At 50.2% G+C, this 25,458-nt stretch overlaps 2 protein-coding genes across 3 annotated transcripts in view; one reads left to right on the plus strand and one right to left on the minus strand.

Annotated features, from left to right (window-relative positions):
* The first annotated feature begins 2,655 nt into the window (after positions 1-2,655).
* Positions 2,656-14,142, plus strand: SLC46A1 (solute carrier family 46 (folate transporter), member 1). 2 transcript variants are annotated; one of them, XM_011997528.1, is made up of 5 exons: positions 2,656-2,975; positions 3,393-4,245; positions 6,521-6,604; positions 8,070-8,226; positions 9,091-13,128. In XM_011997528.1, the coding sequence occupies exons 1-5, from the start codon at positions 2,748-2,750 to the stop codon at positions 9,146-9,148; spliced, it is 1,380 nt and encodes a 459-aa protein (XP_011852918.1). In that variant the 5' UTR covers positions 2,656-2,747; the 3' UTR covers positions 9,149-13,128. The 2 variants fall into 2 exon arrangements, with proteins under 2 accessions (XP_011852918.1, XP_011852919.1); XM_011997529.1 differs by lacking the exon at positions 6,521-6,604 and having other exon boundaries at positions 9,091-14,142.
* Positions 10,639-25,458, minus strand: part of SARM1 (sterile alpha and TIR motif containing 1) — a 16,852-nt gene continuing 2,032 nt past the window's right edge. The window contains exons 2-8 of the mRNA XM_011997555.1: positions 24,120-24,332; positions 23,779-23,870; positions 23,434-23,669; positions 20,318-20,420; positions 20,055-20,244; positions 12,785-12,906; positions 10,639-12,655 (exon numbers count right to left, since the gene is read on the minus strand). Coding sequence (XP_011852945.1) covers positions 12,526-12,655; positions 12,785-12,906; positions 20,055-20,244; positions 20,318-20,420; positions 23,434-23,669; positions 23,779-23,870; positions 24,120-24,332 — 1,086 coding nt within the window. The 3' untranslated portion in view covers positions 10,639-12,525. The remainder of the gene's footprint in view (positions 12,656-12,784; positions 12,907-20,054; positions 20,245-20,317; positions 20,421-23,433; positions 23,670-23,778; positions 23,871-24,119; positions 24,333-25,458) is intronic.

Consider the following 25,458-nt stretch of genomic DNA (forward strand, 5'->3'; position numbering starts at 1 on the left):
ACTAGGGCAGGAGTTGAGTAAGGGTCATGAGGAAGGGGTCTTTGGAAACTGTCAACCGAAACTGCTGTTTACGAACTTGTGGAATGCAGGTGAGCTGCAGGTCATGGGGGAGTGTGACTGCCCAGCCGGAACTCTGACACATGTAAGTCTGTGGGTGTGTACAATTGTGAAGGGAGTCTTTAACAAAAGGCCTGCTACGCCGGGTAACGCCGCCATGTTGGGTCTAGATTCCTGCCTAACAGAAACTAGAAAGTTATAATTCAGATGGTGATAAATACTAAGGAAAAAAATGAAACAGGGTAAAGGATTAAGGAGTGCCAGGAGACAAGAAAGGAGGGAAGTTGCTTATATAGGAGGGTCAGGTGACATTTTAGCAGAGACTTGAAGGAAGTGAGGGAGCTGACCAGGTGGATATCTAGGAGAAGAGCATTCTAGGTAGAAGGAACGGCAAGTGTAAGGGCCCTAAGGCAGGAGGCCAGCAAGGCTGGAGCACAGGGAGTGAGGAGGACAGAGCAGGGAAGAGGGACAGAGAAGAGGTAGTTGGCCTTAGGGACCTCAAAAGGACTTGGCTGTCACTGAGTGAAATGGAAAGCACAGGATGGTTTTCAGCAGGCCAGTGACCTGATTGCAGTTGTTTTCAAGGAGTTAGAAAAGACCTCTACCCTAGTGGGTACTGCAGGCTCTGGCTCTGGGTGAGCCACACCCTGTCCCATTCCCTGATGAGGGACCTTGGCCTCTCCTAGTCTTAGTTCTTTATCTAAGAAGTGATTCCAAGGATTTAGCCAAGTACCCCTCCCTCACTGCAGCTGACCTAACTGGGCCAAGCTTTTGTGTAAGTGGTAGGGAGGAGTTGGAAGTAGTGGGAGTAGAGGGGAGCCAATCTAGAGGCTTGAATGTTTAATGTGGAATTTCCTCTCTCTAGGGGACCACAGGTGGGGGGCAGCTTGCAGGGGGAGGTTATTCAGTTGGCTAGTATCTAGCCAGCACCTACTTATCCTGAGTCTCAGACTCCTGGCTCACGGGAGGTGGGGTAGCTAACAAGCTCCAACAAGCCCAGGCACAGTTACAGTGGCCAGAAATGGAGCCATCCGTCCTCCAAAGAATCAGGCCTGTCAGGACCTGCCTCCAGAAAACCACTCAGCTGCTCTGTTCTCAGGGAAGGTGGCCTTTTGTGATTCTGCTCCTCCCACCCCCAGCCCCTGAATTAGCACCCTTGGAGTTCGAAACTATTTTCCACGGTTGGAATTTTATATCAAATAGTAGGATTCTTTGATTATTTTCCCTCTCCCACCATTCTAGAAACTAATGGGCCTGGTGAGGGCTTTGTCTATTTCCTTTACTGTTGTGGTCCTGGAGTCCCCCAGCACAGTGCCTGGCACGTAAGGGGCACTCAGTAAATGAGGTGAATGAATGAAAGATAGGGGAGTAAGGCAAGTAATGCTGTTCCTTTTTACAGGCAATAAAACAGAGGCCCAGACAGGGTCTGACCTCAGCAGCAGAGCAGGTGACTGCCTTCTGGCCTAATTCCTATAATGGGAACCACCCAGGAGCATACGTTCACACCCAAGGGCCTCCCAGGCCCTCCCCCATCTTCTCCTCTAAGGGAACTGCAGAACTAGGCCCTGCCTTACCCCAGAAACAAGACTAGTTTCTCAGGAAAAGATCCTAGGGCAGGAATGGAGCAAGTGACAGTTTTTATTTTATTTCATTTTATTTTTATTTTTATATTTTTTGAGACAGGGTCTTCCTCTGTCACCCAGGCTGGAGTGCAGTGGCGAGATCTCAGCTCACTGCAACCTCTGCCTCCTGGGCTCAATCGATCCTCCCACCTCAGCCTCCCGAGTAGCTGGGACTACAGGCATCCGCTACTACTCCCGGCTAATTTTTGTGTATTTTTTGTAGAGACAGGGTTTTACCATGTTGCCCAGGTTGGTCTCGAATTCCTGAGCTCAAGTGATCCATGAGCCTCAGCCTCCCAAAGTGCTGGGATTACAGTTGTGAGTCACCACTCCCAGACGTGACAGTCTGTTAATACCAGTAAGAGCACTTTGAATATACCAGACACTGTTTTTCCACGACTTTTCGAGACAAGTTTTGTTAGCAACTTCATTTTACAGATGAAAAAACAGGCTCGGGTGGTAAGTGGCATGCCCAAGGTAGTGGCAGAGCCTAGGTGTTCCAATCCAGGCAGCTGGGTTCAGCCGCACTCCGATCCTCTCCAGATGCCTCTCTGTAACAGCGCAGAACATCAGCAGCATCAGGAGTCATGTGCACTTCCAGCTCTGCCTTGAGTACCCGATGACCTGGTTTCCTCATCGGTAGATAGCGAAGGTTAATATTGGCTAGCCTGTAGAGTTATCGGGAGACCAACGCACAAAAAGGGTTTAATACCGTGCTCAGCACATAGTAAGTGGTCAATACATGTTAATTATTGATATTCTTGTTATTTGTGGTGTGTCTGGGCCGGGAGGGAGGGCTGCAGGGCGCTGTCTATGCACACTTCACAGGTGAGGTCATCCCGCGGGCTGGGGGTGCCGGGCCCCTCGCCGGCCCACGCCCAGCCAGGTGCACCCCCGCGAGAGTCCGGTGGCCTCAGGTCCCAGGCCCCTCCCCGCCGGACATTTAAGGAGGGACGCCGGGCGCAGGCGCAGAGAGCGCAAGCCCCGCGCCACACGTCGCCAGTCCCAGGCAGCCAGTCGCGCGCGCGCCCCGCCGGCCGCCTGGCGACAGCCCCGCTGCGCACACACATGGAGGGGAGCGCGAGTCCCCCGGACAAGCCCCGCGCCCGTCCCGCGGCTGCTGTGCTGTGCCGGGGCCCGGTAGAGCCGCTGGTCTTCCTGGCCAACTTTGCCTTGGTCCTGCAGGGCCCGCTCACCACGCAGTATCTGTGGCACCGCTTCAGTGCCGACCTCGGCTACAATGGCACCCGCCAAAGGGGGGGCTGCAGCAACCGCAGCGCGGACCCCACCATGCAGGTAGCGGGGCGGCAAGGAGCCTGGCAGGGAGAAGGCCCTGGGCTGGAGCGTGGCGGCAGCGGAGGGGTGGGGCCTGCATAATGGTAGTAGCAGGTAACTGGAAGGAGGGTGCATTTTGGATGGTGGGCGGGATCAGAGCAAAGCGGCCTGACCCAGAACCTCAGCGTGGGGAATGCGAAAAGTTGAGCTAAAGCCTGGCCTTGCAGGTTAACAAAAGCGGGGAAAAGGAAAGGGAATGGGGCCTTCGTCCATGTCCTTCCCCCTCTTCACTGGCAGATTCTGAAAGTTGTGCTAAGATTCTCTGAGGTTTAGGGCTCCAAAGAAAGTCCTCATCCCTGTAGCTCCCGGGATGGCGAAGATTTGGGGATTGGGCAACCCAGAGTGAGGAACCGCACCCTGGTCATTGTGCCCCTACAGGAAGTGGAGACCCTTACTTCCCACTGGACCCTCTACATGAACGTGGGCGGCTTCCTGGTGGGGCTCTTCTCGTCCACCCTGCTGGGAGCTTGGAGCGACGGTGTGGGCCGCCGCCCGCTGCTAGTGCTGGCCTCGCTGGGCCTGCTGCTCCAGGCCCTAGTGTCCGTCTTTGTGGTGCAGCTACAGCTCCACGTCGGCTACTTCGTGTTGGGTCGCATCCTTTGTGCCCTCCTCGGCGACCTCGGTGGTCTTCTGGCTGCTAGCTTTGCGTCCGTGGCAGATGTCAGCTCCAGCCGCAGCCGCACCTTCCGGATGGCCCTGCTGGAAGCCAGCATCGGGGTGGCTGGGATGCTGGCAAGCCTCCTCGGGGGCCACTGGCTCCGGGCCCAGGGTTATGCCAACCCCTTCTGGCTGGCCTTAGCCTTGCTGATAGCCATGACACTCTACGCAGCTTTCTGCTTTGGTGAGACCTTAAAGGAGCCAAAGTCCACCCGGCTCTTCACGTTCCGTCACCACCGATCCATTGTCCAGCTCTATGTGGCTCCAGCCCCAGAGAAGTCCAGGAAGCATTTAGCCCTGTACTCACTGGCCATCTTCGTGGTGATCACCGTGCACTTTGGGGCCCAGGACATCTTGACCCTGTATGAACTGAGCACACCCCTCTGCTGGGACTCCAAACTAATCGGCTATGGTTCTGCAGCTCAGCATCTCCCCTACCTCACCAGCCTGCTGGTCCTGAAGCTCCTGCAGCACTGCCTGGCCGATGCCTGGGTGGCTGAGATCGGCCTGGCCTTCAACATCCTGGGGATGGTGGTCTTTGCCTTTGCCACCATCACGCCTCTCATGTTCACAGGTAAAGTGTGTGGGCTCAGGGACAGCTTGTCCCAGAGGCACTGGGTAAGAACTGGGGGCCAGCCACTCACTGTCCCCAGATGTGGTTCATTCCTGTGTCTTTGGAAACATTGTTATGCCTGCACCGGAGGACAGACAACTAAGAAATCCCTCAAAAATGCCATCTTTGATACATGGAAAATACAGACCTTCAGTAGCTAAAGTAATTAATCCACTGTTATCAACCATTAATATTGTTAGTAATCTAGAGCAAAAGACAAAAGTGTGGCTCATACACTAATTGCTTTACCCCTTGGCCTCCCACAGCCTATTCATATGTTCTTAAACAAAGTCCATGCCATTAATGCCTTAGTACTCACTTCTCTGATAAGAATCAAATACCCTTGGTCAGCTTCTTTGGGTTTTTTAAAAACCTGTCTTCTCAGACCACAGATATGAAATTCCTGTTTCAGTTCCTCTTCTCCTCTTCCTCCTTGTCCTTTCCCTCCTTACTTCCTCCCTTTCTTTTTTTGGTAGGAGAGGGTCAACAGGCCAGTAAATGGGGAAGTTAACTTTTTAAAATTTTTATTTGATTGATTTATTTAGAGACAGGGTCTCACTTTGTCACCCAGGCTAGAGTGCAGTGGCATGATCATGGCTCACTGCAGCCTCATCCCCTGGGCCCAAGTGATTCTCCCAACCTGGCCTCTCTAGTAGCTGGTACCACTGGCGCACATTACCACACCTTGCTAATTTTTGTATTTTTTTATAGAGATGGGGTCCTCATCATGTTGCCCAGTCCTGGTCTCTAACTCCTGAGCTCAAGGATCTGCCTGTCTTAGCCTCCCAAAGTGTTGGGATTACAGGCATGAGCCACCGTGCCCAGCTTTAGTTAACTTTTTTTAAAGGTACAGATTTATTTTGATAGAGCCCTAAAACGTGCTGTGTATAGTCAACAATACAATAATCACAGATTTCTTAACTCAACTGCTTGTCTGACAATTAAGCAGAAGGGAGCCTTTCCCTCCTGCTGATGGCCCTGGGGGATGCAGAGATGATGAAGATGCTGTCATTGCTCTGGGTCAGGGGGAGGTCTCAACAGAGTGGGATTTGAGGGGCTTGACACTGGTAGGGGCCTTGGGTGCCTCATCATATACCGTCTTTGGAGGATCCACTGTCCTGTAGGAGTTTGCAGTTTTGCTGAGGAGTTAACAATCACACAGGGAGAGAAATGGTTATGAAGAAAACAGGAAGCCTGTAAGTAACTGAATGCAAAGGGAAAAGGAACTCACTTTTGCTGTGTCCCTATGCCGTACTCTTCATAGATGTTACCTTTTTACCTTATGTATTGGTTCCCTGAGATTGCTGTAATGAAATACCACAAACTTGGGGGCTTAACACAACAGAAATATATTTTCTCACAGTTCTGGAGGCCAGAAGTCCAAAGTCAGTACCACTGGGCTGAACGGAAGGAGTCAGCAGGCAGTGCTCCCTTGCAAGGCGCCAGGAGAGAACGTGTTTCTCTTTTCTTTCAGCTTCTGGGGCTGCTGGCATTCCTTGGCTTGGGGTGGCCATCACCAGTCTCTGCCTCTGTGCTCACATTGCCTCTCCTCCTCTTTGTGCCTTCTCCATTCTGTTGGTGCCAAATCTCCGTCTGCTTTCCTCTTATAAAGATGTGTGATGGCATTTAGGGCCCAACCTGCTAATCCAGGATAACCCCACTCTCTCAGGAGGCTTAACTTCATCACACCTGCATAGACCCATTTTCCAAATAAGGTAGTATTTACAGGTTCCAGGGCTATGAACCTGATGCCATTGGGCACCATTATTCAGCCTCCTATGACTCAGAACCATCCTGTGATGAAGGCCTTATTATCTTCCTCATACACGGAGTCAGGCTCAGAGAGGTTAAGTACCCCAGGCCACACAGATAGTATGTAATGGCATCAGGTTTTGAATTCAGGGCTGACTCCAAAGTTCATGTTTGTTTTCTGTGCCCTGCCATATCCCTACTAAGTGCCAAATGAATGGGTGATGTCTGCTGTGACCACAAGAGGTTCAGACAAGAAAGCAATCAGTGGGAATTAGCATTCATGAGAGCTAGACGGTGGCCAAGCCCAGACAAGGGCAGTCTCCCTTCCTCCTTGACTACTGTCTCCCCACCCTCACCATCAAGGAAGTTCTTCCTGGGTCTAACCTAAGCCCCATATAGAGTATGGATAGGAGATCTGCTGCCTTTCCCTTGGACACCCCTCTCCCCAGCCCTATTTTCCTGATGAGTGTTTATTTCTCCACAGGATATGGGTTGCTCTTCCTGTCATTAGTCATCACACCTGTCATCCGGGCTAAACTCTCCAAGCTGGTGAGAGAGACAGAGCAGGGTGAGTGTCAGGACCCACCTGTATCTGGTTCCTCATGCCCAGTGCTGCCCGAAACGGGCTGATGGGCAGCCATGGCTGGGGGAACAGCTTGCCTTCCCGCCTCTCACCCTGGAGAAGTAAGTGGCCAAGACAAACACACTTCTGTGAAATTGCCCACGACGGGCAGAGGATCATGCCGCCTTGGATTTTCAAACCTCAGAGTTGGGATTTGCAGTCAGCAGAGCACAATGATGTTCTTTCTGGATAACCAGAGCAGAGGATTTACTGTCTGCAGACCTCAGCTTTTCCGTCTGTAAGATGGGTGTGATGATGCCAGAGTTCCCTGTTTCTCTGGGGTCAGCATGTACAAGCCCAGAAGTGAACAACCTTGCGACATGGGTTTCATTTTCCACAGTTGACAGATGAAGAAACAGAGGCCCAGGGGGTTAAATCGGCTCACCCAAGGTTACTCAGTAAATGGTGGAGCTAGGATGCAAACTCACGTCTGTGTTTCAAAGCAGCTGGTCTCAGGATCTGAGTTTTAGTCCGAGCCCTGCCATAGGCCTGTTTCTTCATCTGTGATGTGAGTGGTTTGCTCTTGATAACATCACAGGCCCCTCTAGATGTGACAGAATTTAATCTCAACCTCTGTTGGGTTGTTGCACATTTTGTAAACTGTGGGTTCTCCTGGTGTATCTACACAGAACAGCTTCTCCAGCCTCTGGGTCTTCATGCCCCAGTCGGGAAACATTCATCTTTCTCCATCTGTCCTGGAATGAGGATCTGATGATGACAGAGACCCTGGTGCCATACAGAGCCCACTGTGGGTTCTGGTGTCCCCAGAATCCATGTGCCTTCATTCATTCACCTAAACTTTTTTTCCCAGCACTTTCTTTGTGCCCAGAGATGTCAGGGAAACACGAGAAAAGAACAGCCCTTACTAACTAGCTACTTCCAGGGGGCCAGGCCCAGTGATGGGTGATTTCCATGTGAACTTAATGTTGCTGACAATCTAGGAGATAGGTATTATCCTTATTTAGCAGAAGGAGGAACAGGAACCCAAAGGATAAAAAGCTATTCAGTGGTGACACAGCTATGAATATTGGAACTGATCAGACCTGCAGTTAATCCCAAACAGATGATTCCAAAGAGGATAAACCAGAAAAAAGCCATTTCCATCAGGCTTTCATCAGACAATATCACATGTACTTTTTTTTTTTCATGTGCTGGGTTCTGTCAGATCACATGTACTTTTAGTGTGGATTTAACAGCAGCCATTTATTTAGTAGCCCCTCTGTGCCAGCTGCTGTCCACATACAACCTTATTGAATCCTCGTCACAGTACATGATGTAGCAGGATTTACTGGTGAGGAAGGGGAGACACAGGTTAAGTGACTGGTTCCGGTCACACAGCTCTGAGGTGGTGGTGCCAGAATTTGAACATGGCCCTTTCGGACTCCGGAGTATGGTATTTATTTCTTCACAGGTGCTCTCTTTTCTGCTGTGGCCTGTGTGAATAACCTGGCCATGCTGACGGCCTCCGGCATCTTCAACTCACTCTACCCAGCCACTCTGAACTTTATGAAGGGGTTCCCCTTCCTCCTGGGAGCTGGCCTCCTGCTCATCCCGGCCGTTCTGATTGGGTAATGCAGGTCCCTGACCCATGCTCATAATGGAGCCCTTTCTCATAAAAGTGCCCTCCTCCCAACCAGAAATGGTAGCTTCATTCCTGGAATCCTCCCCCTCTGGGTGTCTTGTCCCAGGTTGCCCCTCTCCTTGCACATGGCTGCCTAATCCTCCAGGAGCCATTTTCCAAGGGCAAGGTGGCAAGCTAGGTGGAGGAAGGATCAGGCTAACATTGCTACTTGGCAAGGCTGTGTTCTCTCTCCCAGTTCCCCTATTTTCCTCCATTCCCATTTTATAGATGGAACTATGGCAACAGAACTGTGTTAAAGGGAAGGCCAGAGAACTTTGTCAGCTAGTTGAACTTTTTCCTGTATGATATTAAGAATTATATTTCATGGCTGGGCATGGGGGCTCCTGCCTGTAATCCCGATCCTGTGGCAGGCTGAGGCAGGAGGACCACTTGAGTCCAAGAATTCAAGATCAGCCTGGACAACATAGCAAGACCTTGTCTGTATAAAAAATTTTAAAAATCAGCCAGGCATGGTGGTATGCACCGGTAGTCCCAGCTACTAAGGAGGCTGAGGCAGGAGGATCACTTGAGCCCAGGAGTTCAAGGGTATAGTCAGCTATGATTGTGTCACTGCCCTCTAGCCTGGACAACAGAGCAAGACCCTGTCTCTTAAAAAAAAAAAGAAAAGTTATTTTCCAGAGCCGTGTCCCTGGACATTGTCCTCCAGCTCTTAGCTTCTCAGCTTGGGGAAGGAGGAGGTTCAGGAGAGCTACCTGGACCAGCCCACCCAAGTAAATCCTGCATCACTTCTCCAGACAGGCCTTGAGGGTACCCCATGTGAAATCCAAACCCTCTCTCTGGTCTCTCACAGGATGCTGGAAAAGGTTGTTCCTCACCCTGAGTTCCAGCAGTTTCCCCAGAGCCCCTGATCTGCCTGGACCAGAAGACAGAGGGCAAGAGGAGCAAAGTGAACACCAAACAACTGAAGGTCTACAGCTGGAGCCCAGCCCACAGCAGCACCAGCAGCTCCTTTCTAAGGGCAGTGCTCTCTTTGGACGAGGTGGTCAAGACAGACCAAGGCACCACCCCATCCATAGCTGAGCCAGCCTCTGACTAGGATCTAGAATCATAACCCACACAGGCCCACTGCAGGACAGGTGGCAGGGGAGCTATTCGGGACAGGAGTCAGTTCTTCCTTTCTGCCATCCATCACTTATAACTCCCCAGACCAGAGGAGAGGTCCTGATGGAGGTGACACTTCAGGGACCAGAGGCAGCACAAGGGCTGGCATCTCTCCTTCCAGCCCAAACTGCACAGTCCCAGGCAGGTTCCTGACACGTGTAGCAGTCACCAGCCACTCCTTAACAATGAATGTGGTACCTGGTTAGTGCCAGCCTTGGGAAGGAGGGAGGGAGGTTAGAGGGGCTTGGTGATCTCCGGAGGAGGAGCGCTGCCTTCACTGTGGTTGGGGAATTGATCCTTGGCTATGGCCTACCCACTCCCTGGGCTGAAGAGTGCCAATCATTATAAATCAGCCTCAGCAAACTGAAACAAACCTTCTGGTGCCTTGGGCTTTGGGGCCCTCTGTTTTCCTGCTGCCAATCTGCCTGCCATATGTCAGACAACAGAAGCTGCTGGGCTGGGCAGGAGCCCTGAGCTGCTTGGTGGACTGATACCAAGTGGGGCCAGCCAGGGCTTCTACTGACTCGCTGTGCAACCTTAAACAAGCCCCACTAGGAAGGGCTAGATCAGCGATGCCCCGAATTGTTGAATCGTGGTAATCACATTTGGATGGACAAGTTAGGAAACTTAGCTGATGCTCTGAGATCTTTCCCACCTCCTCATACATTCTACAATAAGATGCCTCTCTTCATGGGCCTGGGGAAAGGATGAATGGGTGTGGCTGGACTTTTGACCTTTAATGTCCCTGAGCAGTTCTTGGCCCTTGGGGAGAAGTGGGGGGAGGATCTGGCTGACTCAGCCCCAACCGAGGGGTAGCAGCTGCAGCCCAGCCAAGCACAACACCCTGGCCCTGCAGACCTGTGTCTGAGCAGGCTTTGGAGGAAAGGCCACTTCTGAGTCCTCTATCTCAGGAGAAGCCAGGCCTAGGTGCTTGACCTGGTGATCTGAGCTGTGTTTGTCCTAGTGCGGGTGGCAGTCACCTCTGAGCACACTGGCCTTGGCTTAGGGGAGGCTTGTGACTTCAGCTGTTCCGTCTGGGGCTGGATGCTGGACTCTGATTCCCCCAGAGAGACAGAAGATCGGGCAGAGGTCAACCAGAAGGCCACACAGGGCTGTGGACAGCAGTGGAGGGTATACCAAACAGAAAGAAAACGCAGGACACCTCTCTGAAGACTGCCCATGGGGACCTCAGGAGGGAGTGGGACCGATTGGAGACAAGAAGCCAGAAATCATCCCCTGGAGACACTCAGACACTGTATTGTTGTTGACTCTGTCCTGTGAGGCCAGTGTCCAGGCTGCCCTGCTTGCCATGTCCATGCCCTCACCCTGGCCCCAGTGAGCACTTGCGCTGCACGAGGAAAGGAAGATCAGGTGGGGTCAAAAGCAAAGCATCGAGGCTGGGACTGGCCAAGACAGACTCTGGCAGGGAGGGGAGTGGAAGGAAGGAGCCCCAAACCTGGAATGAGAACTTTGACTTTCTGACGATGTGGCCGAGAGCTAGGAGTCGCCTGGCCAGCACAGCCAAGAGTGGGGCTGGGGGCGCAGCCAGCCTTAAGGTGTCAACACCCGGCCCTCATTGGGGAAGAGCCTTCAGCAGTCCCCGTGGCCTGCAGCCTGGGTTTATTGGAGGGTACTTTCTTGCCCTCTGAACCCAGTGGAGGAGGGGGCAATGGGACATTCCTGCTCAGTTATTTCAGTATGGCCTCTGGGTCAGCTTTTTTTTTTTTTGCAAAATCCTATCCCCCGCTGCTAGACTCTTTGAAGCAAGGGAGAAGCAATAGCCCAGCCTCAGAATGATTCTCAGGAGAGCAATTCCACTGCCAGTGGACTGGGTGCCAGGAGGTCTAGGTCTGGATCTGGGGCTGCCACTGATGACATGAAACTGGGCTTATCTTCAACCTTTCTGAGCCTCAGGGTCATTATCTGTAAAATGGGGATGACAATACCAGGTAGAGTTGCTCTGACGACTGGAGACCAAGGAGCGGAGTGTGTGGGAAATGGCAAAGATTCATGACGGCTTCATGCTTTAGAGGTTTGCTACCCTTAACCACCAGCATCCGCTCACCTGGGAATCTGTAAGAAATGCAGAGTCTCAGGCCCCACCCCAGATCTCCTGATTTTAACAACATTCCCAGGTGACTTGGATGCATGTTAAAGTTGGAGAAGCTGCCATAGGTGACAACCTTTTGCCTTTTCAGGACTTTGCCTCTTTCCACAGAGCTGCAGGTTCTGTCCAGGCTGCTTTTACTGCCATGGGGGCTGCCTGGTCCCTGAGCAAGCGGTGGGTAGCCCTGGATAGCTGAGGGGCTGGGGTAGCCAGCTGGGCCAGACCAGGAAGGAGCCTGAGGCACAGCACCAAGGCATGGGGTAGGGTGGGCTTTGAGGCACGGCTTCCCCATGCCTAGACCCAGGCCCAAACAGGAGGCTCCTGTGCACCAGCAAGTGCAGCAAAGCTGGCTGCAGCGACAAGGAAGTCAGAGGGAGGGCCGATTTACCTCAACCCTCGCCCTGGATGTGGCAAAAGATACCACACTGAAGGAAGCTGTAGGGGATCTGAGACCTAGTCAGGCTGGCTAAGGGCACTGAGTGATTACAGGGCAAGGCCACAGAGCGGCAGGAAGTTGTAAGTGCAGGGGCCAGGCACAGTCTGAGTGGAGAGCCATGATGGCACTCATCCCTGGCTGGCTCTTGGGCCCAGGCCTTTGCTCAGAATACAGTGCCCAGGCCTGCCTGGGCATTGCCTTAATTCCTGTCTGAGGCTGCCTTCCTTCATCCTCAAACTGGCTGCTATCAGAGCAGAAGGGAATGCAGAACCACCCCCACCCCAACTCCAGTGTCTCCAGAACTGAGCAGGGACCCTCCCCATGACAGAGACAGACAACCCAATGGCAGGGCATGGGGGAATTCTAACCTCCCGAGCCCAAGTCTGACTTCCCTTCCCTCTCCAGATACTGAGGAAAGTGGGTTGGAGGTGGGCCATGAGGGTGGGGGACAGGGAGAGGGAGAGCCATTTGCTAAGAAGAGCCCAGGTTGTCTCAGCCCAGGGAGGCCAGTTTGAGGAGCTGTTCCTCCAGAAAGGACGATGGAAGTGGAAGTCACAGCAGGGCTGGGAACTGGCGACTGGTTAGGTCGGACCCATGGGTGCAGCACCCTCCAAACTGGTGTCAGAGCCTGCAGATGAGTCCCGGGAGGAGCGGCCCTGTAGGAAGCGGATGATCTTCTCAATGGTGGCCTCCTGGTATTCGTGGGACCACCTGTGGGCACAGGAGCCATGTGGGTCAGACAGCTGGGCAGAGGGAGCTGCTAGTCAGCTGTTTGCCCACACACTGCCTGTCATGGTGATCTGTACCCTACCCCCCTGGTCCCAGGGCCCCGGGGCTCACTTAATGCCGTTGAAAGTAAGCACAGCCTGCATGTCCTCAGGCAGGACCTGGGGCTCAGGCCACTCGAAGCCATCAATGACGGGCACAATGTTCTTGCCACAGCTTAAAGCAGTCACAATCTCCTGGAGAAAGAAAGGAAAGGAGGAAGATACTCCTGTATCCATTTAGGGACCCTTGTAGCCGGGCAGGTGCTGGGAGGGCCACTAGCCCGAGGCTGGGTCCAGGGCAGGACACCAGCCCTGAAGTCCACCTTGATGTCTCCCTTAACCCTTGTAGTATAATAAAAAATAAATATTTTGTCTCTGCCCAGGGTTCCTGGCACAGAGCCCCTAAAACCCTTGGAATCTCTTGAGTGATGAGTGTCTTTGTATGCTAAAGAGATGATTCCCCACTGGGGGCCTGGGGGCGCTATGGGGGTAGCCTAGATAGCTTCAGGAAGTGGCTGGTCACCAGGGAGACCAAGGCGTGATTAGAGGATTGGAACTTTCAGCCCCACCTTCCAGCCTCCAGAGGTGCTGGAGATTGAGTTCAATCACCAATGGCCAATGATTTAATCAATCATGCCTACATAATGGAACCTCCATAAAAACCCCTAAACAAGGGGTTTTGAAGAGCCTCCAGGTTGATAAATGGGTGTAGGTGCTGGGAAGGTGGTAGAAGGCATGGCATCCACACCTCTACCCTCCACACACAGAGATCCTATGTATCTCTTCCATTTGGCTATTCTTGAGCTGTGTCCTTTGTAAGTGTGAAATTAAATAATTCAGCTGGGCATGGTGGGTCATGCCTGTAATCCCAACACTTTGGGAGCCTGAGGCAGGAGGATCACTTGAGCCCAGGATTTTGAGATTAATAATATTATTTATTATTATTATTCAAGCTTTGTTAAATCAAACCTAAAGCCTTGGAACTTTAAATTATTCTGAGCCTTGACAGGAATTGGTCTATGCAGCCTGAGTCATGAGGCATGCAGCTGCAACTTCCACCTATTTTTTTTTTTTTACTTCCCCACTCAGATCACCACCCCTTAGATCCCCACTCAGATCACCACCCCTCCTCAGGGGGTAATAAAGTCATCTTCCTTGGAATGTAGCAATCTATAACCAATCAAAGCATTGTAACATATGCACTGGTCTTATATGGAAAATGTTGGAATCCTGCTAAAATTCCTCTGTCTTTGCCTGTGGAAGTGAAACCTTAACTTCTCCAATTTGGAGTACTCACCCCATTCCTTTGGAGTCAATGCTTCCTGGGTGGCTATTCTCAAACTTTGCACTCAAAGAAACTCTATACTTAGTCTTATTTTCTGAATCTCATTATTTAAGGTTGACATAATAAGCAACTAATAGTAAGTAAAGCGCTTTCCTCAGTTCTGAGTCATTCTAGCAAGTTGAACCTCGGGGTGTCATGGGAACCCCTGAAGTTGTAGCCAAATCAAACAGAAATGTGGTAGCCTGGGGACCTGGGCCTCGTGACTGACATTTCAGAATTGAATTGAATTGTGGGATACCCAGCTGGTGTTGGAAAGTTGGAGAATTAGTGGTTAGTGTGGGAAAAACCCCAAACAATTTGGTGTCAGAAGAAAAACATCACAATCCTGCATACAGGTTGATCCATCATGCGCCCTGCCAATTGTACTCCTTACTTATTTCTCAAATCCACCATTTTTCCCTGCCTCCACCCCACTACCACTCTCTTCCAATCCCTATTATCTTTAAGCCCCCACCAGGTCTTTCCTCATCCACCCTTGTCTTCTCTAATTCACTCTCCACATTGCCCTTTCATGTAGCTAATATTTGCAAAATGCACATCTGACAAATCAGATCCTGTCACTCCCTACTTAAAACTCTTCAAGACTTTGCATGGTCTTAGAATAAAGTCCAAACTCCTTCATGTGGCCTGTGAGGCCCTATGTGGTTGGCCACAGTCCACTTCTCAAACTCTACCCCTGCTCTGTCCTCCCAGTCACACAAAATAAGCTTCCTTGTCCTTCCCTCTTGATAATGCCCATTCATTTTTCTGATCTGAGCTCAATCAACTCTTACACAGGGCAGTTGTCTCCCACTGCCCTGACCAAATCAGTTCTCCTATTATAGGCTCTGCAGAACATATTATAGTTGTAAATTTTAATTAATTAATGGATAAATTACTCAGTATTTGTCTTCTCTGCCAGACATGAGGAGGGATCATATCTATTTTTCACTACCTTTATATCTTAGCATCTTTCACAGAGCCCTTACAGTTAGCCCTTGCTAAATATTTAATGGATGGATGAATGAATGAATGAGAAAACATAGCACAGCAGTTAGGGCTGCACTCTGGAATCATCAAATCGGGGTTCACATTGAGTCTCTGACACAGGCTCTATGACCTCAGGCAAAAATAATAGGTACTTAAACTTTCTGTTTTCTTTTTTTTTTTTTTTTTTTTTTTTTGGTGGAGGGCAGGGAACAGGATCTCACTTTGTTACCCAGGCTGGAGGGCAGTGGCGCCATCAAGGCTCACTGCAGCCTCAACCTCCTGGGCTCAAGCCATCCTCCCACCTCAGCCTCCCAAGTAGCTGGGACCACAGGCATGTGCTACCATGTCTGGCTAATTTTTTGTATTTTTTAGTAGAGATGGGGTTTCACCATGTTGCCCAGGCTGGTCTCAAACTCCTGGCCTCAAGTGATCCTCCCACCTTAGCATCCCAAAGTGTTGGGATCACAGGCATGGGCCGCCACATCTGTTCCTCTGTTTTCTAATACATAAAGCAGAGTTAATGATAGATTTTTCCATGGAATAAGAGCAACATTCCATGGCAAGTAATTAGAACAGCGCTTAGCATACAGTGTATGCTTAATACGTAATAGGTGTTATTATTTCCTCTTCTATAAAGTGGGGATAATAAAACCTACCCCAAAGCATTGTTTTAAGGAATTATTTGCTATTAATGGGGTTCCGTAAGTGCTTATTGAATGTTTTTCTTCCTCTCAATAGAGAACCAAAGGGATTTTACTTTCTTGAGTGCAGTTCACTTGTGGTTTTCCATATTGATTACCCACTAATGTGACTTCAGGGAAAGGAGTTTTAAAACCAGAGGCAATTAAGCACCAGAAACAACCAAAGAGGGATGACGGCGCCTCTGGGGCTGGTCCAAGGCAAAGGCTCTTCCCGCCTCTTTGCCATCTGCTGGGACGACAAGGGGTGCCAAGCATTCTTGGGAAGTGGAGCCTTCCTGGGGAAAGAACATATGTAACTTTGCCCTTGACTGGCTTCCTGGGGAGCCTCTCCATTTTACAGATGGAGAGAAAAAAGCCCAGAGAGGAAGGGATTTCCTCCTAAGCCACACGTACGCCCAGCCCACAAGGGACCAGTCCTCTGACTCAAGCCTCGAGAGTCCAAGTCCAGGCTGTTTCAACCAAGCCCTGCTGCCTCTCTGCTGAGCACTGGAATGAATCCTGACCCTGCAGCAATTTATTTGGAAATCTTTAGACATTTGTTTCATCCAGAATTATACAAAACCAAAGACAGTACAAACTGTTTATTGCACAGATTCAGAGGCTGGCCAAGAAAGGGATAATAGCAGCCAGGTACGGTGGCTCATGCCTGTAATCCCGGCACTTGGGGAGGCCGAGGCAGGCAGATCACAAGGTCAGGAGATCGAACCATCCTGGCCAACATGGTGAAACCCCGTCTCTACTAAAATACACATATATCTAAATTAGCTGGACATGGTGGCGTGTGCCTGTAGTCCCAGCTACTCAGGAGGCTGAGGCAGGGGAATTGCTTGAACCCGGGAGGTGGAGGTTGCAGTGAGCCGAGATCGTGCCACAGCACTCTAGCCTGGTGACAGAGCGAGAGTCTGTCTCAAAAAAAATGAATAAATAAAAGAAAGGGATAATGGTTTGTTCAGGATCACCTAGCTGGTTGAGAACGAAAACAATTAGAGTCAAATCCTTTGGCTGGGCATGGTGGCTCATGCCTCTAATCCCAGAACTTTGGGAGGCCGAGGCAAGCACTGAACTCCAGACTTGAGCTCAGGAGTTTGAGACTAGCCTGGGTGACATAGTGAAACCCTATCTCTACTGGAAAAAAAAAAAAAAGAAAAAAAATGGAGTCAAGTCCTCTAACCTGGTAAATCTACTAGATAAGTATGGCTCTCTCAGGCATGGCATCTCAGCTTCATCAGTATCACTTGTCTGCTTAATCATTGATTCAATTGTTCTATAAACTCATCTACAACCTCTCTCTCTTTCTCTCTCTCTCTCTCTTTTTTTTTTTTTGGTGCAATCGCATAGAGCCTCCTATGTACCATGCATGGTTTGAAGCACCAGGGACACACATGAACGAGGCAAGGTCTGAAGTCTCATGGAGCTCACAGACACTCTTCTCTTTCTCTCAAAACGCTGCCTGCCACCTGCTCTGGGTCATCAACCATGTTCTTACTGGATGCTCACCTGGCCCAGTGCCCCTCCCCAAACCAGGCCTAGTACTCAGCCCCTCCTATGTGGCCTCTGGGGCTTGACTCCACACTCCACGTGGACTGCATTTCAGTGTCAGAGCCTTCATTCTAAAACCCACTGCCCTGGCATCTTCTTCTTCATGGGCTCCTTGTTTTCCAGTGCTTTAAACACAGGTCTTCTCCTGCCTTTAAACACTCCTTAACCTGGTTTCCATAGTTCTTATCCAGCCAATGGTGTGCTGGTAACTTTATAATAACTAGCTATTCATGGGGGGAGAAAACCCACCAGCCAATCAACCAAACAAACAAAACTCTGATTTGTAGTGGTTCCCAATTTCCTTGGTGTAAATACTCCCACCATGGCTGATGTCAAGTTACCAACATGACATCACTGGATGTGGAGTTGTGAAGAGATACAGATAATCATCTCTGGTGTCGACTGAATCCAGCCCTACCCCATCACCTCCCCTCACACCCCCTCAGATCTGTGCCATAGAATGCAGTGTGGATCTTGGGAAAGCTATGAGCTTTGGAGTCAGAGAGATGGAATCTGAAGCCTAGCTTTTCTGATTTCTACACTAGCAGTGTATCCAGGGGAAAATTATTCTACTTTTCTGAGCCTCGGTTTCTTCGTCTGTGATATGGAGAAAGCAGTACCCAAGACGTATATGGGCTTTCAGCACTGTTCTCCTTCCTACCTTTATTCCTTTTATTCCTATTTCCTTTGTTCTCCTTCCTACCTTTATTCCATGCTGTTACCCTGGCCTGGGATGCCTTCTCTTCCACTTATCTAGACTCTTAAGATTCTTCTCAAGACCTGTTTCCTCCATGAAGTCCTCCCTGATTATTCCAGTCCTCTGAGGACTAAACTCTGATTTTTTTTTTTTTTTTAATCTTGCCCAAATTCCTACCTAAGGGGCCTAGGGAGTCATGCCCTACAAACCATAAAGTCTTATTGGAGGGGTTTTAATTTTAAACCTATATAGCGTGGTCTGCTTTCTAACCTGACTCTACTATAACATCATATAATAAGGGAGGAAATAAAAATATTTTAACCCCAAATATATTTCCCTGCCATATCTTGAAATTGCGCCACAAGTTTGTCTCTTGTGGGAAAAAGCCACATTCTGTAGAGAATCCCCTTCCCCCCAATTTTTTCTTTTTCTTTTCAGACTCAGGAGATAATCACAAAGAGCCAGGCACCCTTTTAAGTCCGATAAGAAACATTTTATAACCTACTCCCTCTGAAGTCTGCCCTGAGAACTTCCTCTGCACAAATAAAACTTGGTCTCCACAACCCTTTATCTTAACCTAAACATTTCCTTTCTATTGATCCCAGGTCTTCAGATAAACTCAACTAATTATCAACCAGAAAAATTTTAAATTTACCAAAAGCCTGGAAGCCCCCGCTTTGAGCTGTCCTGCCTTTCTGAACCAAACCAACGTACATCTTAAATGTATTGATTAATGTCTCGTGTCTCCCAAAAATGTATAAAACCAAACTGTGCCCTGATCACCTTGGGCACATGTTTTAAAGGTCTCCTGAGGGCTACGTCATGGGCCATGGTCACTCATATTTGGCTTAGAGTAAATATCTTCAAATATTTTACAGAGTTTGACTCTTTTCGTTGACATATTGTTGCCCTCTCCCTTCTCCAAACCCCTGTGGCAAGCAAGAGGTCTGCTTACCTGGCTCAGCATTTACACCAACTTGTATGCGATCTAGTCATTTTGAGACAGCATCCCACTCTGTTGCCCAAGCTGCAGTGCAGTGGCGCCACCTCCGCCTTCTGGGCCCAAGTGAGTCCCTTGCCTCAGTTTCCCAAGTAGCTGGGGTTACAGGTGTGCACCACCATGCCTGGCTGATTTTTGTATTTTTTTAGTAGAGACAAGTTTTCACTGTGTTTCCCAGGCTGGTCTCAAACCCCGGACCTCAAGTGATCCTCCCGCCTCAGCCTCCCAAAGTGCTGGGATTACAGGTGTGAACCACTGTGCCTGGCCCTGTGGGCATATTCTTGTCTCTGAGCTGACTGCTTGTCTCATCCTGTCTCTCAGATGACTACTGCATCCCTCAGCCCCAACTCCAATTCCTACTGACAGATTAATGATTAATAACCTGAAAATGCAAAGTGAACCTATCCATCCATCCATTCTAGAAGTATTCAGTAAGTTCCTACAATGTGTCAGGCACTGAAAATACAATCATGAATTAAACAGAGGTAGTAGTTATAATAATTATATTAATAATAATAATAATAGCTACCACTATTGAGCAGTTACTATGTGCCAGCCATTCTGCTAAGCACTTCACAAATTTTAGCTTTTTTAATCCTTATAACAATGTTCTAGACAGTTAGATACTATTATTACAATACCCTCTTTCCAGTAATAAATACAAAGCTTATTGGGATTAAGTAACTTGCCCAAGGCCAGAGCCAGGATTCAAACTCTCAGTTTTGAGCTCTCAACTATTCCCTTCTGCCTGTCGCTATGCTCTCGTGTATCTCATGGAAGTTATTTTTCAAAGCATTTTTATCTCTCTCTGATCCTCACAACAGTTCTACAGGGTGAGTGGAACAGGTAAGTTACCCCATTTTGCAGATAAGAAAACTGAGGCTCAGAAAGCCAAAGCCTAGTCTCTTGTCCCTTGTAGCTTGCTAAAGTCCTATTATAGTCAGAGCTGTGGTTCCTGACTTCCAGCTGGGTCAGGAAGGTGCTGCAGGGCTAAGTGTGCTGGGATGTGCAGACAAGAAGGACTAGAAGACAACCCTATCTTCTGGACCATGGGCCAATGCTGGGACCTTAGAGGCATAGGTGGGCACCTACCTTATGCACCCAATCCTTGCAGTCATGGTCCTGCATGCACTTGTCCAGTGCTCCAGGTGACAGCACCAGCACAAAGTTGCGGGCACCCATGACACTCTGGATGAGTTTGTCTTCGAACTTGCCTGCTTCCAGCTTCTCCACATCAATGAAGACACTGAAGCCGTGCAGCTGCAGGTGCACCTTCAGGAGGCTGCAAGTAGGTCCTGTGTCAGTGCCACAGCCTTGTCTCAAGGCCCTGCCACTGCCTGCCTGCCCCTCCTCACCTGGCCAGCTGGGAACCTGAGTTCCGGCGGTAGCTGATGAAGACATCTGGGGTGTCCCCACTGGGTTTGCCACCAGTACAGGGCAGCGGGGAGTGTAGCATTTCTAAAGTGGGCAACAGACAGCATGGTGAGGGTGGCCCCTCCGCATCACTCACTGCCAGGTATATCATCCCTCTACCCAGCCCTCTCAGCCCAGCCTGGGAAGGGTGGCCTCTCCCAAAAAGCAGAAACGGGGCCTACAGAAGGAAGGTCATGTTATTGTTGGGTTACTCTTAGGAGGCAGGCACTGCGTTCTAGGGACATTGATATGCATGCACTTCCAGCCCTGCCCTCTCTCTGGAACTCCAGACCTGCACAGCCAGCTGCCCACAATCACTCCAAATTCAACACACTCCAAATCTCCCGCTCATTCCTTCTTCCCTATTTCCCACCAAAGCCAGACACCTGGGTATCAGCCTCAACTCCTGCCTCCCATTTAATTTATTCAACAAATACTTCCTAAGCACTCGCTGTGTGCCAGAACTATCTTCAGTGCTTGAGATTCGGCAGTGAATAAAACAGACCGCACTCTGCTCCTCTGGAGCAATGCTCCGTGCTCAGCACAGGCACCACATTCTGAGGATTCTACCTACTAAACATCCAGGACTCCAGCCTCCGGGCCCTTCCCTGGCTCAAGTTTCCAGTGCCAGCCTCCTCAATGGCCTCCCTAAACCCAGCTAGAATTTTCCAGTCTAGGCCAGGCGCAGTGGCCCACACCTGTAATCCCAGCACTTTGGGGTGCCAAGGTGGGTGGATCACTCGAGGCCAGGAGCTCGAGACCAGCCTGGCCAATATGGTGAGACCCCATCTTCACAAAAGATACAAAAAATTAGCCAGGCATGGTGGCACATGTCTGTAATCCAGCTACTTGGGAGGCTGAGGCACGAGAATCACTTGAACCTGGGAGGCAGAGGTTGCAGTGAGCCAAGAACGCACCACCACACTTTAGCCTGGGCAACAGAGTGAGACTCTGTCTAAAAAAAGAAAAGAAAAGAATTGCCCATTGTAGTCCATTTGCCACAGCTACCAGAAGATCTTTCTAAAATCCAAATCTGAGCATGTCACTCCTCTTTAGCCTGGGCAACAGAGTGAGACTCTGTCTAAAAAAAGAAAAGAAAAGAATTGCCCATTGTAGTCCATTTGCCACAGCTACCAGAAGATCTTTCTAAAATCCAAATCTGAGCATGTCACTCCGCCCACTTAAAAACTATGCATGGCTCACTATATGAACTATTTTTTTTAAGCTATTTTTGCCCTAGGATTTTCCTGTTGTTTAAAAATGCAATCTTGTGCTGGGTGCGGTGGCCCACACCCGTAATCTCAACACTTTGGGAGGCTAAGTTGGGAGGATTGCTTGAGACCAGGAGTTTGAGAACAGCCTGGGCAACATGGTGGAACCCTGTCTCTACAAAAAATACAAAAATTAGCCGGGTGTGGTGTTGCGCGCCTGTGGTCCCAGCTACTTGGCAGGTGAGGTGGGAGAATTGCTCGAGCCCAGGAGGTTGAGGCTTCAGTGGGTTGTGATTGCGCCACTGCACTCCAGCCTGGGTGACAGAATGAGACCTTGTCTCAAATTAATTAATTAATTAATTAAAATAAAAATGAAATCTTGAAGTTTTAATGGGAGCTGCCATGTAAAAATAATAAAAGCCAACCTGCATTAGTTGAAGCATAAGAATGCAGTCAAAGCTCAGTCCCTTGTGTCTTGTGGGTGCTTAGTCTGTAATTGCTGAATGAATGGATAAAATGAAAAGAATTTATCTTCTTATAATATTTAGACACAACCCTCCTAGACAACATTTGTTTGTTTATGAAGCAGAAAGGCAAGGCTCAAGTCCCAGTTTTGCCATCTAATGACTTTTATGACTGTGGGAAATGTATTTGAATTCTTTAAATGTTATTGTCATTATCTTTAAAGTGAACACCCATGATGGAAATATTCTATATCTTTAATGATGATGGTGGGGGTCGGGGGGGGTCACACAGGTGTCTTTTAAAACTCCTCAAACTGACACTTTTTTTCTTTTTTGAGATAGGGTCTCACTCCTGCTGCCCAGGCTGGCTGGAGTATAGTGACCTGATCACAGTTCACTGCAGCCTTAACTTCCTGGGCTCAGGTGATCCTCCCACCTCAGCCTCCCAAGTAGCTGGGACTACATGTATGCGCCACAACACCCAGTTAATTTTTTGTATTTTTTTGTGCTTTTATAGAGACGGGCTTTTACCTTGTTGCCCAAGCTGGTTTCAAACTCCTGGACTTGAGCGATCTGCCTGCCTTGGCCTCGCAAAGTGCTAGAATTATAGGCATGAGCCACAGTGCCGGGCCCTCAAACTGGACACTTATTCCTCTTTTTATTCTTTCAAGAGTTCTTTAAGGTTGATTTTAAAAACTGAACACTCACTGCATAGAATCAATGTAGAGACTGATAAGATAATATCTTAAAAATCTAACAGAGTACCTTGTAATTGACAATAAAGATTAACTAAGTGGTAAATTAGTAAGTTTAAAATAAATTAGCCAATAATGAGGGTGGCTAGAGGCCTAGAATTCACTCTAAACCACCTCTAGACCCAAATTTTGTAAGCTGTTGGCCAATAGGATAACACACATACGCACACACCCTTCCCACCTATACCCCACTGCATGGATTCTTCATCAGCCGCTGCCTCTGCCTGGGCTGCCCTTCCTGTTGCCACCCCTCCCCGCCAGTGCCTCTCTCAAGACATGGTGAGGCATCCTGTCCTCTTTGAAATCTAGACCTGGGTGGATGGGGTGGGCCGGGCTTCCTCTGTGCTCCCACTGGAGACCTAGGTAGCTTTCTGCAGGGGCTGTCTGCCTGTTTAATACCTCCCTTCCTCCCACCGCCTACCCACCTAAGATTGGGAACTTCTTGAGGCAAAGTGCAACGTATTCATCTTTACATCCTCAGAGCCCGGTGTGACCCACGTTTGTGCTCAATCAATCCACGGTGAGGCTGGAAGTCTCCACCCTGTGTTTCCCCTCACCCTTCTAGGGCCGTGGCTGGGGCTGGGGCTGGGGCTGGGGCTGGGGCGGGGTCCCGGGTGGGCGGGCTGACCTCTGGCCGCCGTGAGGATGCGGGCGCGGTGCACGCCCAGGCGGACGCCGCAATCCTCCAGCAGCTGCTGCTCAGACACGCGGTGCAGCAGGGAGCGGTCCAGGCCGCAGCTGACCAGGCCGTAGGTGTACTGGCGGAAGCGCGGGTCCAGGCTGCCCAGCCAGTCAGCCAGGTTGCTGCGGTCGCACGTAGAATAGTTGGCGAAGGTCCTGAGCTCAGTGAGCTCCCTAAAGAACCTGCACCCCACGGAGGAGAAGACGCTGAGGTCCAGACTCAGATGGGCTGTGGACCGAGGGGGCGCTTATTTAGACCTAGCTGGGGTCCGGCGGACAGGAGGCTCCGTACCTCTTGCGGGTGATGCCAGATTTCATGCCCAGGTCGGTCTGGAGTTCCTCCTCCGTGAGCCGCAGAAGCAGGTCGCCATCCACCTGCTGCTCCTGGGAGAGGAGTCGGGTGTCAGGAAGGGCTGCGCTACTTAGCCCTTGGACCTCGAGCACAAGATGCAAGGGAAGGAACTGGAGATGGCGTGGAGGAGGCAGATGGGACCTAGGTCAGAGCCGAGTACAGGCTCCCCATCCCTAGAAGCCACCCCAGCGCCACAGGAGTGCGAGGCCGGGAGGGAACACAGTCTCTGTGCACAGGGCGCCCGCTCTGACTTGGGGGAGGTGCACCCCCCACGACTGTACCCGGAAGCTCTCGCAGTACTTGGAGAAGCCAATCTGCTGCAGCCATGTCTGGACCTCGGCCTCCTTCCAGCTGGGCACGGAGGGCAGGATGGGCCGTGGCACCTCCTCGCCCAGCAGGCGCAGCGCGCGCTTGGCCAGCGCCGACTTAGTGCCATTGGTAGAGTAGGAAACCAGGCGTTTCAGGCTCTGGATGGCGCCGATGTCGCTGAATACCTAGGGAGGGAGTGGGGAGAGGGCTATAGGTTCCACCAGCTCTCCAGGTGCCCCCACATGTTCCCAGTCCCTCTCCTTGTCTCTTCTCACAACCCAAAGTCTCTCCATCTGCCCTGGCTCTGCCTTCAGCCACTAAGTCATGGGGTCTTGCGGATTCCCCCTCCTGAAGTTCTCTCAATTCTTGACCAGGTCCTGACTCTGGATGGGTTGGGGGCGGAGGGGCAGATCCCTCCTTCATATCCTTCTTATAGCATCTACAGGCCCTGGAATAAAGTTGAGCTCTCAGCATGGCCCTAGGCAGAGCACAGTGCAGCTGCCCATCACTCCCAGTTCACCTCATCTTCCACCAACTTACCACTTCACACACACACACACACACACACATGCACTGACATTCCAAGGCTTTCACACCTGTGGGTCTTGGCCCACTATGTTTCCAAATCCTTAGTTCTTCCAGCCTGCTTGTGGGAATCCTCCCAATCCACGGAAATCCTACTCATCCACCAGAATCCAAATCGATTAGCACCTCCTTCATGCAGCCTGCTTTGATTTCCCCACATCCTGGCCCACAACTCCAATGAGGGCTTATATACCACACTCTTATATGCCACTGTCACTGGTTGACAATGCAACTTCCACTGGAGTATAAGCTGAGGACATGTGTTAGTCACTACTGGAACCCTGTATCTGACATAATGAAGGACACAGAGTGGGACTCAAGATGTCTTTGTTGAACTGGACTCACTTGGCCTCGATGGGAAAGGGGTGACAGGCTGGTGATCCTGATTGCTCCCAGATCCAATTCTTGAGGTCCTCACTCCCTACTTCCTTTAAGACCCTTCTCCCTAAGCAGAATGACCTGCCTTATAGAGCAAGTCATCCCTGATCCAGCTCTGGAGAGCAGAGAGAAGAATCAGAAGTTCCTAGAACACTGGATGTTGAAAGAGGCCCCAGAGACCCCCCTAACGTAGCAGTCTCCTTTTTTTTTTTGTTTTTTGAGACGGAGCCTTGCTCTGTAGCCCAGGCTAGAGTGCAGTGGTGCGATTCCGGCTCACTGCAACCTCTGCCTCACAGGTTCATGTGATGCTTTTGCCTCAGCCTCCCGAGTAGCTGGGATTACAGGTAC

This window comes from Mandrillus leucophaeus, unplaced genomic scaffold, assembly GCF_000951045.1.
Source record: "Mandrillus leucophaeus isolate KB7577 unplaced genomic scaffold, Mleu.le_1.0 Scaffold541, whole genome shotgun sequence".
Taxonomy (NCBI): domain Eukaryota; kingdom Metazoa; phylum Chordata; class Mammalia; order Primates; family Cercopithecidae; genus Mandrillus; species Mandrillus leucophaeus.